The sequence below is a fragment of the Taudactylus pleione genome, unplaced genomic scaffold (assembly GCF_031769625.1).
Source record: "Taudactylus pleione unplaced genomic scaffold, aTauple2 ptg000201l, whole genome shotgun sequence".
In the NCBI taxonomy this organism is placed as follows: domain Eukaryota; kingdom Metazoa; phylum Chordata; class Amphibia; order Anura; family Myobatrachidae; genus Taudactylus; species Taudactylus pleione.
Window position 1 is genome coordinate 49,422,803 of NW_028284603.1, and position 16,249 is coordinate 49,439,051.

The 16,249-nt window shown below is 41.6% G+C and overlaps 1 protein-coding gene across 4 annotated transcripts in view; it reads right to left on the reverse strand.

Moving 5' to 3' along the window:
* The window catches only part of NINL (ninein like), a 172,109-nt gene that overhangs the window by 53,214 nt on the left and 102,646 nt on the right, over window positions 1–16,249 (reverse strand). For all 4 annotated transcript variants that reach the window (XM_088477366.1, XM_088477369.1, XM_088477368.1 and 1 more), the window contains 7 exons: window positions 9,959–10,099; window positions 9,599–9,773; window positions 7,457–7,564; window positions 3,983–4,069; window positions 2,127–2,286; window positions 1,970–2,035; window positions 1,072–1,190 (listed from right to left, as the gene is read on the reverse strand). In XM_088477366.1, the coding sequence (XP_088333492.1) occupies window positions 1,072–1,190; window positions 1,970–2,035; window positions 2,127–2,286; window positions 3,983–4,069; window positions 7,457–7,564; window positions 9,599–9,773; window positions 9,959–10,099 (856 nt within the window). The remainder of the gene's footprint in view (window positions 1–1,071; window positions 1,191–1,969; window positions 2,036–2,126; window positions 2,287–3,982; window positions 4,070–7,456; window positions 7,565–9,598; window positions 9,774–9,958; window positions 10,100–16,249) is intronic.

Consider the following 16,249-nt stretch of genomic DNA (forward strand, 5'->3'; position numbering starts at 1 on the left):
CCAATAGGCACTTGAAAAAACGGAATTTAGTAGGCTATTGGGGTATGGAGGGGGAGGAGTTTAGACTTTCAGTGCTAAATTTAATGTGCCCATACTCCAGCTGTTTCCAGTGTCCCACACAGATGAAAAAGTAAAATTAAAATTTAAAGCGAAAACTAGCATGTTCTGATGTCCAATATGTGCTTCAAATTTACCATGTCAGTAAAAGATTTAGCCATTTTCTCTTTAAACAGTACATAGTCACATGACGGTGTAATGGTTAGCATTACTGCCTCACAGAACTGAGGTCATGGGTTCAATTCCTACCACGGCCCTACCTGTGCAGAGTTTGCATGGGTTTCCTCCGGGTACTCCGGTTTCCTCCCACACTCCCAAAAATATGCTGGCAATTGGCTCCCAACACAAATTAACCCTAGTGTGTATGTGTGTGCGCATGTGGTAGGGAATATAGATTGTAAGCTCCACTGGGGCAGGGACTGATGTGAATGGCCAAATATTCTCTGTAAAGCGCTGCGGAATATGTGTGTGCTATATAAATAACTGGTAATAAATAAATTATGTATTACAATTACGATGTTCAATGCAATGAGAATAAAAAGATGATCATGTTATTGCTTATCAAAAAAAAAAGTGATGGGACCTTGGACATGTAAAAAGGACATTTAGGACTAGCACATTTGGTTTAGAAAAAACTTTACATAAGTTTGGTTGTAGACTCCAAGAAAATAGATGATACTAGGCTTTACTTCAATGAAATCTGGAGATGGCGGAGGCACACATACAAGGCCATGACTGCCAGTGTAGATGCTGCCAAGTGGCCTATGTAGCCTTTACCTGTGGTGCTCCCGGGCCTTGCACTCCTCTGCGCCAGTTATGAAAAGCTCCTGATGCGTGAAAGCTGACACTGCAGAATGTTATGCACACAAACCAGTATTCTGGGACTGCAAAATTAAGTGGAGTCCTTGGTGATGCCATCACAATTTTCCCATGATGCACCTAAAATTCTAGTATTACCGACACATTTGGGGCATGGTTTCCATTTATTGTAACACAACAGAATATTTCTCTTACCTTTGTTTCAAGTAGTATTTTCAGGTCTTGTATTTCTTGCTGTAGTTCTTTGACTTGATGCTTGGTCAGCTCAGCTTCCATGGTCATAGGAGAAGTTTCAGATGTGACAGTCGGCAGCCCTAATAAACACCACCTCATTAAAATATACAATGCTTTACAACTACAATCCATATATGCCAGGCAGGTCTTCCATTGCCTCAGCTTATATATATTCAACGTTCCACTGTGAGGCTATTATATTTATTGTAATTGCTGCTACAGTGTATTGATGGACTTGTCAGCACATTAGAAAATAATGGGACACTATTCTGGAGCCTTAGACCCAAATGCTATAACTGGCAAGACATGGACAGTGGCAATATTTCGGGAACATAGCTGCTAGATTTAAACCGCCGTTTTGTTTTAAGGTAAAACCAGGTTGATTGCTGAAGACTCCTCAGGACTGATTCTAAAGCTCCTCCTTGAGAAAATGGGAGATTCCAACAATTTTGAAAAAAAGTGGTCTATAAAAGACCCAATAAATAGTTGGCACTCCCATGTCTCTGGAGGCCATTTCCTATAGTCATCGATTCAAGGCAGCCTATCTATCAGATGGTGACCTAAGTCCTCAGAGAGCAGACACACTTATTATTCTCAAATCCATCTGAATTTCAAAAGTTATCAAACTAGAATGCAGCTTGGTCAGGGATAGCTAGCGCTGACCGCAGTCATGGGTCCCATTTTCTCAGGTCCATTATAAACACCCACGTTGCTGTGATCACTTGAAAAATTTAAAATGGTCAAATTCACGTCTGGATGTGTCTTACCACATATACAAAAAAAAAATGTGGTTATTTGATCAAAGACGAGTACAATTTTAGACCATGTCCTATTCAGAGAAGTGGTCATTACTACTTACCACTGGAACCTGCAGCAGACACACTTCTCCTGAGCCTCGAAGAGAACCCTTTCTTGGTAGGTGTATCTGATGGGACAGGTATAGATAAATATTTATTATAAGGACACGGCAACACAAATTATGGGAAGTGTTTTTGCCTGGTTAACAGATACATTACCAGAATTACTATGGTTGTGATGTATCTTTTCTTTCGCCTTGTGGTGTAGAAGTTTGTTGTCCTTCATCCTGGACAACAAACGTGAATATTTGCTCTCGCTGAGCTGGGATCGAAGAGTTTCAAGCTGAATCTGCATTTCATCATTCCGATCGCGCAATTCCTACGTTATTTGTAAGTATACACAAAAGGTTCAGTATAGCTCAGATTCAAACTAGAACTATGGTTATTGCTTTCACAGGTAAAATCAACATACACCAATCAAGTGTTGGGTGAGTAAGGCTTATTTAACTCTGTTTCAAAAGGAAACACTTTGCTTTCATTGTTTTAGTTTACACTGCAATGATCAGACGATGGATTATAGCACATTATACAACACAAGCCTTAATGTGCCTCAAATCCTACTGCAAATGCTTTGCCATTATATTATTATATTGCATGAAAAAATAAGACCACCAGGGATCGTTTGGTCTACAGTTATTCAAATCGCCATATTATCCATGAATGTAGACCTGGTCACTATCGACGTGATGAGCATATCGATATAATAAATGTCAATCATTCGTACCCAACACCATTTACAAATACAAGCAGAAAAAGGAGCAACAGTGAACAACAATGTACAAAGCAAACTCTCAAATCACAAACAAACTGCATGCAAAGGGATCTTAGTAAGGCTACAATTTTCATCCAAGCATAAGACAAGCAACATATTAAAATATTTTGAAACAGACTTCTCGCAAAAGTCTAAGGTGCGTACACACTGGGCGATAAAGTGGACGACTGAACGATAAACAATATCGTTATTGTTCAGTCGTTCACTATATCGTCCATTTTTTACACCAAAATGATGAATGATAACGACGATGCACGTTCCCGCGGGTCGTTCATCATAGTCGTTCATCGGGTAAACATGCAGGCCAACCTGACGATATCGTCCGGTTGCTGCATGTTGGGGAATGGGGGAGTGAGCCGGTCGCTGAACGATATCGTTAATTATATCGTTCAGCGGGTGTGCTCAATGTCATGAACGGCATTGAGCACACCCTGCCAGGGACACACTAGACGATATCGCTCAGGGAGCATATCGTCTAGTGTGTATGCTTTATAGTGCAATAATTACTGTAGAGATGACGTGATGTCCACATGCCTTCAGTACTTTTTCTTTTAGACAGTAAAGGCCCCAGAGTACACCAGTATTGTCGCCTTGTACTGTCTTTGCTGCAGAAAAACTATGCAATGCAATACAGGCAGTAATGACCACTCCCAATGGCTAGCACAAATCTGCAGTTTTATTTTGTTCCAGCAGACAATGACCAGGAGACGTGAAAACATGGATGCTTGGCTAAAACTCTACATGCAGGAAAACTCAGTCACAGCAAGGTGCCACACAGGCTCACATTTACTCTCTGGGTTTCCAATAACAGTGAGCAGTCCCAAGGTAGTAATACATTAATATTGAAAAAAAAAAAAAAAGGTATATAACAGTTAAATGCCTTTATTAACTAATTAGTTACTACATTCAGTATTACCAACAGATACCACAAATGGGTGAAATAGAAGTTTTCAATAATGATAAAACTTGGCCAATAAATCAATGTTAAACATTTGCTCTATGCATGTAGAGAACCTAAATGTATTTTCATTATAGTGTATGTTAGCCAGTGGTGACTTATCCTTTTATATAGAGAGCAGGAAACCACGTATGGAATGAGTAAGGATAATGTACATGTGCTGCACATAGAAAAGCCAGAAAGGGCTTTAAATTGGTTATTTCGCATGGGCTCATGTAATGCAGGGGCCCCCAGGTAATGCGCGGGCTGTTTACAGGAACATTAGAGAACAAAGCTGTCACTCACCCTGCACTGCACTTCATACTGCCGGATGATTTCTGCAAAGGTCTCCTCCTGTGAGAACAGCTCTGCATTAGGAGGATCAGCCAGTGTCTGTAACACAAGCACACGTATATCACCAAAGTCATGTATGTATTTGCAGCCTGTAACTGTGGGTCTCATGAGGTCATATGTTACAGAAGTTTTAATGAAAAGTACAATGTTACACAATACAATAGGAATTTCATATGTCATCAACACAGAAGCTACACACCTAGCTTCATTACAGCAATAGGTCTCAAACATATAAACATCCAATTCACACTGGCAGGGGAGCAGGCTCAGATTTACAATTATTGCATTTCTCGCCCTCACCCTCCGGGCCACGCTCACCCCACCCTCCGGGCCACTCTCAACCTCTCCTCCGGGCCACGCTCACCCCACCCTCCGGGCCACACTCACTATACCTTTACTACAATTGTATTTATCGGGCGAATAATGGCAATACAAACAATGGTAAAATAACACGGTAATAACCAGAGACTGTTGTGAGGAAAAACAAAACTATTACAATCAAATTGTTCAGAACAATATGTGCCATCTATACAGCAGGAATGGCAAAAGGCACAATGTAATCAAGAAGAGAGTCCACATTGACTTACAGTAAAAAAAACAAAAAAAAAACCACCATATGTTCTTCATCGTCCACCATTCATTGCAGCTTGGAGCAGAGAACCTCAGAGATCAGAGTATACAAAAGGAGAAAGACAACAAGAAAAAAAAAGGGGGAGAAGAGAAATGGGGAAGGGTAAAGGAGGGAAAGAAGCAGTTAGGGTAGGAGAAGGAACCTAGAGCAGCAACCAATTGCCGCACAGAGGGCAGTGGGTAGAGTAAAGGTAAGGGGTCACAGTCGGTCAGGATAAAAGACGAAGTTGTAGCTACCTCTCCACTATAGGGAACGGGATGTAAGGCATAGACGGAGACCCCATCAAGGGGACACAATGTGATTAACCAGCTATCCTATCTGAATTGGGGGGGGCACTCAGTCACATTCAGGTTTCATACCATTGTGTGGTCTGGAAGCAGCTCTTACTTTAGGACTTTGTGGCATCAGGTAAAGAATTTAGGGCCTGATTCAGAGCCGGTCGTAAGCGGCCGCTCGTTCGTTCCGAGCGATGTTCGCCCAACTGCGCATGCGTACGGATTGTAATACGCATGCGTGAACCAGTCAGTGTGGCCGAAAATCGTGTGTTCGCTAAATAGCGAATGCTTGCTAATTTGAGTGACAGAATGAGGCGTTTGTGGGTGGTAACAGGGGAAGGTGCTTGAAAACGGGGAGTGGAGATCCGAACGCAGGCGTGCCAAACGGTCAAAACTGCGTTTTAAGGGTGTGCATAATTAATAAAACAGCGTCATCGACCACGTCACTTGGTTGTTTTATAGTCAGAACTGCTCGCATGATTGTGGTAGGAAAAACCAACCACAAGAATAGCGAGCAGTTCATACGCCTTTCAATGTACTCGATTAATCTAATAAATAGCGGACATGACGTATGATGCGAGCGGCCAGGGGGCGTTGTTTTCAAAATTATGTTTTGTTCGCTCGTTCAGAGATAGAGGCGTCAACAGACCGCAAAGAGCGAACGGTCAATTTAAATAGCCAGCCCCTTTTTCTGAACGAGTGAGCGCAAATAGCGTCCGGCTCTGAATCAGGCCCTTAGTTCACTTTCCCGAATGGTGAAAACTGTTTTAATATACCTCTGTGGAGAGAGAACTCAAGCCAATCCATTTTAAATACAAGAAAAAACTTTTCTTGAAAAAGGACGAGAGGGGCAGGAGAGAGCGGCCATTACTGCAAGATGCACTTACGAGCAACTGAAGAGTTTCCTGTTACCATCAGTCATTAGAACTTTGGAGCCAAGGATACCCCAAATCTACCCACTCTGAAGTCAATGGGAAAAAGTTTAATCAAATCCGACATAACATTATTTCATCTGGATACAGAATTGTTTTATCAAGTGGCAGTGCCAAAAGCAGTGAACCGGTGTGGCAGAAGAAGTGGCACATTTGAGACACTTAGGGGAATTCATTAATCCAATCACAAAAGCGCTAGAGGGAGATAAAAAGCCCCCCAAATATTTTATACAGAATCAAAAAGTTGTTGCGGTCATTGTACAGAGCGAGTGAGAGAGGGCAGTAAAATCTGAGCAAGCTGAAGCTGGGGAAACTGCTCCTGCTAAGCCATAAAACCTGTCGGAAATTCACGAGAGAAGAGTACATATGAGGGAATAATAAAAGGAGATGGCTTACAAGGTTTATGTATGACCAGAAATGCATTGTTTAGCGCATTAACCCAGATGGAGGAAGATTAGGGAAAACCATATGGCCAAAATGTTGGAGACATAAAAAAGCAAACCGGCCAGTGGCTTGGGCAAAGGTCAGAGGTCTGTGAGTCCCACTATCCACCAACAACCTAATAGAAGATAAACCTGTAGATGACAAAGACAAAAAGGGAAATGTAGCAGGGGGAGCATGAATGAAGAGGAGGCATAAAGCCCCCATATTTTAAGTTTAAACCACCCTGCCCTCATGGTCATCAGCAAGGGATTATCCAGACATGAAGGTAGGATGGCTTTTCTTGCCAAATGCAGAAACACAGTCAGGTGGGTTACGGGATGCCAGCGCTCGGAATCTCGGCGGTCAGAATCCCGATGGCGGCATCCTAACAAGGTTAGGACACTGACACCTGTCAGGAAGGATCCTAACCCTAACACTCCCCCCCGCAGCCTAAACCTAACCCTGGTCAGGTTGAGGCCTGCTAACAATGTTGCTCTATATCAAAATGGGCATATCGATTATGTGAAGATGGCTAGAATGGTAAATAGCCTCTTGATTATTAAGGGATAGTTGAGGGAAATGAATGCCTCCTTTCCGACTTGATTTTTTAAGGGATTTTAAGACTAATTTTCTGTTTTTACCACTCCAAATACAATGGAAAAAGGCTGAGCTAATGACCTGTTCATCCCTAGTCGTCAACAAAAGGGGCAGTACTTGTTCATATCTATTACTAATCCCTTCACTGCAGACCAAGCTCAACAACCACACGTAATAAGATAGAGGATGAGTACTGCAACGCACCCGGCCTCCAGCAATACAGCGAGTTCAAACGGGAACTCAAAATATATAAAGCAAGTTTGGCACATGTGCAGCCCCAGTCCCTGGGCAGAGTCCTTTTCTACACCTTTAGGTGATACTTTACCTGTTCCCTCTAATGCATAGGTTCCAAAACTCCGCCATTATAGTCCAGGTTATGGATATCATTGCTCCAGTCCAGATAGTTAAATCAAATTGACTGAGGTACTAATTAAGTAACCTTTGCTCAAGCATGGCTATCCTTAAAACATGGGCTGTAATGGTGGAGTTTGGGAACCTCTGCTCAAATGCACACACAAACATTACACAGTAATATATCAAACATTACAAACTGGAGTGGCAAAGTTACCTTGTGTTTCATGTGATCTATACTGGTCTGTAGCTTTGACACCAGACTTTCTGATTCAGAAAGCTTTCCAAGTACCTCAACCATTTCCTTTTGCAACCTGCTGTTTTCCTGCAAAATGAGAGTAATGTTATCCAGCTTGCAAATGAAGGAGCGAAAGAACATTGCAATGATAGACTACATGGTCAAATGTATGTGGACACCTGAGCATCACAGCCATGTGGGCTTGCAGAGCATCTCATTCCAAAACCATGGGCATCAAAATAGAGTTGTGACCTGTTTGCTGCTATAATAGCCTGCACTCTTCTGGGAAGGCCCTTCACTAGAATTTGAATCAAGGTAGCAGGGATTCGCATTCATTCAGGCACAAAAGCATTTAGGAGTCGGGCACAAATGCTGGACAACAAGACCTGGCTCACATCCTACATTCCAATTCCCCACACACCCCAATATGGGTGCAAAGTGATTGAGGCTGGCCAGTCAAATTCTTACACAACAAGCTCAGCAAGCCATTTTTTTGATGGACCTCATTTGAGCATAGAGGCGTTGTCATGCTGGTTACCACAAAGTTAAAAGCACACAATTCTCTAGGAAGTCACTAAAATTATAGCATTAAGATTTACCTTCATTAGAACTGAGGGGCCTAGAGTAACCATGAAGAACAGCCCCAGACCTTTAGCTCCAGAGTTCAAAGGCATTGTGCTTTACACCAGCTAATTGTTTGGCTTTTCGCATGGCGATCTGAAGTTTGTATGCAGCTGCACGTCCATGAACACCCAATCCACAAAGCACAAAGTTCCTGTGCAGACATTACTTCCAGAGGCAGTTTGGAACTCAGTAGTGGGTGCTGCAGTGAAAGGCAGGCGGATTTTATATGCTACAAGCCTCGGCCCTCAGCAGTCCAGTTCTGTGAGAGTGTGCGCCTTTGCGTCGTGACGGTTTAGCTGTTGTTGCTCCTAGACGTTTCCACTCAGTAAAGCACCTACAGAGGACTGGGGCACGTATAGCCAGATTGAAATTAACAAAAGATCCATTGGAAGAGAGTCATCCTATGATTTTGCCACTATGAAAGTCACTTTATTCGTTAGTAGAACCCATTTTGCTGCTAATGTGTAACTATGTTAATTTCAATACACTATGCTTTAATTGTATGCACTTGCTAAAAAGGGGTTGGCTGAATTAGCCAAACATTAATTAGAAGCAGTTTCCACATACTTTTGGCCATGTAGGGTTTATAAAGTTTTTTTCTGAATAAGATATTTGTCCCTAAAGCTACCACAATATGTACACTACAATCTAGACAAACAAATAGATGATCTCTAGCCTATATTTCAACCTATTTTGTTGCACAACCCTACCAGATGAAAATACAATTAATTAGGTTTTAGAACAAAGTTGGCTTTTGCTCCACTTTTAGGGGGGTATCCAATTAGCCGCGATAATAAAAAGGTTTTCTCAGGAGAACATATTTCGGACCATTTGCCCGAATTTGCCGCTTATCACATGTTTGCGTGCTCACGTTTATTGTGCTATCCTATTGCAAAACCGGAGATAACCAATTTGCATGATAATTCTTGCATGGATGACAGGCGATAAGTACAGGTGAAAATGGGGTAACAGACTGTACCCCAAACAAACGTAAACTAAGGTAATTGTATAGAAGTGTGTTCTTCAAGTGTGTTAATTGGCCAAAATAAATGCTGTAGTTAAATTAGGGGTTCATTATAAAGGGTTTAAGTATATTTTTGTGTTATTATAGGGATTTAAAAAAAATAATTTAAAAATACACCTTCCACTTGCACCTGCAATGTTTAAAACACCTGTCCCATGCATACAGCCCCCCAAATACCTGTCCCATCTGTACAGCCCCCCCCCCTGTCCCACCACTTTAAACCCAATCTCCAAGACTTTTTACTTTTTCATCCCACAGATCACGTCACTATTGGCCAAACACAGATAATTAAAAAATCATTTTTGCCTAATGTGTCGGCAGGTTTAAAGGAGAAAACGGGTTATCGCCTCTAATTGGATACCACCCCTCCTAATATCAGAAGGCTGAGAATGGTCATTGAAAGGTGATGCCAATGTGCATATGATAAATAAGGTGTAATTGGGAGGTGTAACAGGAAAGTAAGCAGGCCATGCCTTTAAAGATAAGTTCAGTTTGTCTCTCAGATAAGCCTCTTCCATCTGTAAAGTAGCCAGATCAGTCTCCAGTTTTTTCTTTTGTTGGTCGGTCTGTTGCATGAAATGCTCCTTCTCGTTTTCCAGCTCTAATCGAATCATTGACAGATTCTGTTTGTACTCCTGCTCCAAATCCCTGCATAACATAAAATAAATCATAATAAGGCAATAAAATAATATACAGCACACACCAAAATGAGACACAAAAACAGCTTGTAAGAGAACCCAACAATATACACAGGAAAGGACTAGATTTTGCAGAAGCATGTGTAGTACACCTGCATTACAAGTAAGGAGTGCTAGCTCTACAGCCCAGCTCACTTGATTTTGCTCTCATTGAGACTCTCCATGACAGAGTTATGGTCGTCCACCTCATCAGCCAGCTGTAGGTTCCTTTTTTCTGCTTTCTCCAGGTCCTGTTTTATTTTGTCTCTCTCTTTAGTGACTTGCTCAATTTGGTTGCTGCAAACACACAATCATTGTTCACATTAAGAAAGAAAAAAAACAAAAAACAACTCAACATTAACATAGACCTTTGTAAAATCTAAGGCATGTCAGAATTGCATTGATATGCATGTGAGACGTGGCCGCAATATACTCATATACCTAGATTGCCACCTATAGCTGAAATGCACATATAATCTAATACATTTAAACAAAGGTTGACTTAACTGCTGCAAAGCCAACAAATAACTTATAACATCTAAGGGGTTGGAATTATATTCCGTATAGACCGACTAATATACTTGTAATCAGTCAATTGGCTCAATTAATATAGATTTCATATCACAAATGTCATGTAGGAGTAGGAGATTGACATCCCATACTATCACCCTATCCCCCCATATTATCCCACCATGTTATTGGACATTATTGGCTATTCATTAGGCTGCAGGTAAACAACCACCTGCATTACAAGTAAGGAGTGCTAGCTCTACAGCCCAGCTCACTTGATTTTGCTCTCATTGAGACTCTCCATGACAGAGATATGATTGGCTTGTGTGCCCTTGCATTTATCATAGGCTCAGGATAACATGTGATCACAGAGGGATGCTATGATAGGCTGCCTCTCCTAATAAAGATTAATTACAGAACATGCTCTGGTTGCCTTGAAAAAACTCTCATTTGTGAAACGTACGTTGGCAGCAGCAGGGATTTTACTGCTGCATGAGCAGATATGTTACTGCTCAAACGTCTGTAGTGATGTGATGTGATGTAAAAAGAAGATAATACTTCACTTAGTACTCATCTGATATATGCGCTGTGTATGAGAGACACTTATCTCTATTGAGCTGATGTAATGCTCATATATATTATATTAATTAAGTCAAACTTAATACTCATATAACTTATACTGCTGAATTCAACCATTATTAGTGAGCTAGTGTAAGGCTCAGATAGTGTATACCATGTGACTGATTAGAGCTGTTGCTAGACTCACTAAGTTACCAGCTATTCATGTTAGATCCTATTTATTTATAGCTGCATGAACAGCAGCAAGCTTAGAATCATTTATACACACCATGTGTGCTGTTAAAATTTGGCTTCTTTCCCAGATACTCCCTAATATGGGCATGGATTTTCTTAGTGTCAAAGCTAATGCAAATACCCTTATGATTTAAATGGCTACATGTGCTGCTAACATTATAACAAGACGCTGAGACACTGCAACATTGTATATCTGAAGATTTGGCTTTCTTCCCAGAGATTTGCTGAATACACTGCAGACAGCACATGTGCATGTTTACCTGCAGCCTAATGAATAGCCAATAATGTCCAATAACATGGTGGGAATATATGGGGGGATAGGGTGATAGTATGGGATGTCAATCTCCTACTCCTACATGGCATTTGTGATATGAAATCTATATTAATTGAGCCAATGGACTGATTACAAGTATATTAGTCGGTCTATACGGAATATAATTCCAACCCCTTAGATGTTATAAGTTATTTGTTGGCTTTGCAGCAGTTAAGTCAACCTTTGTTTAAATGTATTAGATTATATGTGCATTTCAGCTATAGGTGGCAATCTAGGTATATGAGTATATTGCGGCCACTTCTCACATGCATATCATGGCAATTCTGACATGCAGTGGACATTGCAGAATATTATCCCACTTATAGGGATGTTATAGCATGCCACAAATAATTGGTCCCAATTAAATGCATTTTTTGATTTGCTATTTTTGGATTTGCATATATTCTATGACTTATTTGTGAGAGATTTTCTATTTATTAATATCCATTTTTGTGTCGCCATTACACGCGCAGGTGTACCAATAACACTATTAATTTCAATAATTAACACACAGACGTTTTTTCATTTTTTCTATTTCACTGGAGAGATTATTATATATACAATTTTCATATTGTTTAATAAAAGTTAAATTTTATCACATTTTTTGTTAGTGCGCCAACCAAGGGACATTTCTGTCTTCTTTTTTATTTTTTCTTCCATGTTGTATCTTGTCCTTGGCAGCACGCCCCAGGCGTCGCATAAATATTGAATTTATTACTCTTTATATTGGGGTTTCACACTTATTTTTAAATAAATATTTACTGGTGCAGAAGCTTTCCCCAGATTCCTTTCCTTCTATTCTAACTATAAAATCTAAGGCAAGCTTTTAAAGTAAATACATATGTTCCATGGCACTTCTTTAAAGTATGGGACAATTTTGTCCTGTATGTATGTTACATGCGTTTCACACCAAAAACGTAACTGAAAAACTATTTTGCGTCCCTTTAAATAACATTCACACGGAAGGACATTAAAACTGTTGTATATAAAATGTTTAGTTGCCTATAGGATTTCATTACTTTGTAAATACTTCAAAAGAGAACTACATTTAATTGTTTGCCAAGCACAACATCATGGCTACACTGGCTAAATGTAGAGCCTTATGCAATATCCATCATTTACCCCATCCCAAATTTCACTGGGCATAATTTCTATTGCAAGAAGGGGTGTGCTAGATTACAGGAGTGGAGTGTCTTATAAGTGTCTTAAATGTTGCAGACATCCATCCATTCACTTAGAGCACCAAGAAAAGTACATTGAATTTAAAACACCAATGTCAATTTTATTCTGTTAAATACTTTTCTTAGGCAATTGGGGGAAACTGGAAACACTGGGGTATATAGAGTACTGTAGGTTGGGCACATTAAATCTCCCTCAAACTTTAAGCACCTCCATAGGCTGCCAGGACTTCAGTATGTTTTCCAACAAAGCTCTAAGGATATAACCAAGAGTACAGAACGAGAGAGAAGGGAGAACAAGGCTTTCCAACAACAAAATAGAAAAAGAGAACCCTAACAAGGAGAACAGTGAAGTACAAAATAACAGAAACAAGAGCTTAATGGATGGTCGTAAAGTATTACCCAGTGGACTAAAAGAAAAGATTTAATGCAAGCATAAAAATCCCATCTTCTTTCCAAGGGGACACTGGAATCTTTGGAGTTGTCGCACAGTTGTTCCCAAGTGAAGGTATACCCATATTAGCAGTTTAGATCCCAAAGCATTACTGGGGAAGGATGTATGGATCCTGCACATGTATCACTCTCTGTAAGGAGGCCAATAAAAAAAGCATTTCCCTCATAAAGAAAGCCTAAAGGTGCGTACACACTATACGATGTGCTCACGATGCGATATCGTGAGCGATTTCCCTTGAACTCTCCCCGGCACTCCAGGACATGATATGATTCTAAAAAAAATGTCCAATCTGACCAACGATCTATTGTGCGTCCTTAACGATTTCCAGTGCGCTGTGTACAAGATTGGCAGTTCTTGCCTGTTGTAGGCAAGATCTGAAGATGCTATGTACGACCCGCGGGTACGCACATTGGCATCGTGATCGGGAGTGGACACTCACAATTTGGACATATTTTACACAATCGTTCCAATGCATCGTAATCGGACGAATCATGTAAAATATCGTCTAGTCTTAAGTAGAGATGAGCGGTTCGGATTCTGTGGAATCCGAACCGCTCCGAACATTGGGGATCAGAGTCCACCCGAACCCTGTTCACCGCCTGACTCGGATCCCCGTTCGGGGCCGAACGGCGGCTGCCTGATGTCGGATTCTCACTAGAGAATCCGACATCAGGGCTCCTATTGTATAGGGCAGAGCGCTGTGATAGCGCTCTGCCCTACACAGACACAAACACACAGCCGCCAGCGGCAGCTGTGTGTTTGTTACAGCAGCCAATGAGAGTCACACAGACTCTCATTGGCTGCTGCACGGAGGGAGACGGCTGGAGCTCACACATGAGCTCCGTCTTCCGGCTCCCGCCTCAGCGCGTGACAGCAGAGCGGACGGCGTGGGAGCGGGGATACAGGTAAGTTTTTATTTTTATTTTTTGTACTTGTGTAAGGGTCAGGGGCGCTACTGGGGGGGGTCTGCTACTGGGGGTGCCTGCTACTGAGGGTGTGGGGGGGCCATACTACTGGTAGGGGCCTGCTACTGAGGGGCCTGCTACTGGGGGGACCATACTACTGGGGGGGGGGCATACTACTGGGGGGGGCTGCTACTGGGGGGGGGCTGCATAGGGGACCCTTTACTAAGGGGACTGCATAGGGGCACCACTGCTGGGGGCATTGTGTAAGGGACACCACTACTGTGGGCATTGTGTAAAAGGGGCACTACTGTGGGCATTGTGTAAAAGGGGCACTACTGTGGGCATTGTGTAAAAGGGGCACTACTTTGTGTCGTAACAAATAAGAGACACTACTTTATGGTGTAATGTGAATCAGGCCCCATGTGCGGTGTAATGTGAATAAGATTGTGCACTGTGACTCCTTGGGCCGTAGCCCCACTATGTAAACTAGTACTGCGACTCTGCTGGCCGTACCCCACTGGGTGGGTGCACTACTTTTCATTTCTGCCACTGCTGTGAGGCAATGTGTCATAGATGTGCTTTATACTGTGGTGTCTGTGTCGTTGTGTCGCTGCTTTGTCGCTTGGTAACCAGTCAGCTCACTGCAACCTTTGGCCAATAATGTTGAAAACAATATTATAAGCTGTGAGGTGGTCTAAATTGATTGGAAATTAATGTTATTGATGTTAATAATACTCTAGGAAGAAAAAAAAAGACCAATTTATGAGATTTTAGCTTTTTTTGTCAATTTTTGTAAAAAAATCCAAATCCAGTCACCGCAGTTTGGCAAATCCAAATCCGTACGACGAATTAGAACCAAATCCAAATCCGACAAAAATGGTCCGGCGCACATCCCTAGTCTTAAGACAGAAATCTGAACCTTCAAGGAGCTAATTCTCATACCCCCGTCTGCCAAATAAAGTGACGATTTCCCTGGGTAAAGAGCCTACCTGTTGAGAAGATCTTCTCAGTTATCCACAACTGGGATGACCACCATTGTGATGGCTGGAATAATTAGCTCTGTTCATCGCATGATTCCACTCAAGGACAGGACACTCCTGGTGCCTCCGTGATGACGGAATAATTTTGGCAGTTCCTTGCAAGTATAGGCATTCTCTGCTTAGAGTGCAGATCAGGTTGCTTACGACTTTCATGCAAAAACAGTCAGACACCAGTCTGTAAGCTAAGAGCCGTGGTAAAGACAGTATGCTTTCTATAGCAAGAACACTCTCTGCTGACATATGTAGCAGCAGTCTCAGGAAGACAATTTGTTGGGAGGAAGACAGGTTAAATTTCTTGCAGTTGATAATCAAGAATGAGATTCTAAGGCCTGTGTCATTCTCCCAAACAATGCGTTTGCAGCAAGGGGGAGCCCATTTTAATCAGCAGATCTTCCAGACAGGGAATGACCATCACTCCCTGGATCGCAGCAAGACAGCCATCACTCATATGATCTTGTTGAACACCTCAGCACTGTCAAACGGTGAGGCAGTAAAGCAAGTCTGGTATTGCTCTCATATGAACAAGTATGTGTGCTCAATGTCCATGAACATTATAAAAGTCCCCCTGCTACTGATGACACATCAAGAACTCAATCATGAACTTGTCTACTGAATGTTCAAGTATTTCACCTTTAGGTTGGTTTGAAAAGATCCATCCATTTTAGTACCAATAAGAGGTTTGAGTAAAATGTTAATCTTTCTGCTCTTCTGGGACAGAACCAATGCTTTCTAAAAGGATACCAAAGGCTCAATGGTTTCCAGTAAAACAAATATTAGCTGCCCATGTCTGATGTTTTCTATGTTAACCTCCACAAAGAGCTGAGGGTTATCTTCTAGAGGTCTGACTCCTCATATTCCCTGAAGGACATAAAAGAAGAGCTCTTTAACAGGGAAATGGAACTTGCCTATAGACCGAGAAACAATGTATTTCAGTATCAAACAAAACCTCCTGAGAAAGACAGGGACTCCAGAGGCCTTTTACCCCACATTAATGGTGGCATCTCCCAGATAATTAGAGGCCTCGTTCTCCACCAGAATGGTCAAATCTAACCAGTTTGTACTAAATTTCAAACCCTCCAATTGCTCACAACACCTTTACACTACCTTACTGATCAAAGCCAAAACGAAGATGGATCTACGGAAGGCCCCAGCCATTGAGCAAACCCATTTTAAGGTATAGCGCAGAAAAGGATATTGAAGCCACCCTTAAGGTAGCAGCATTCTTAAACAGGCT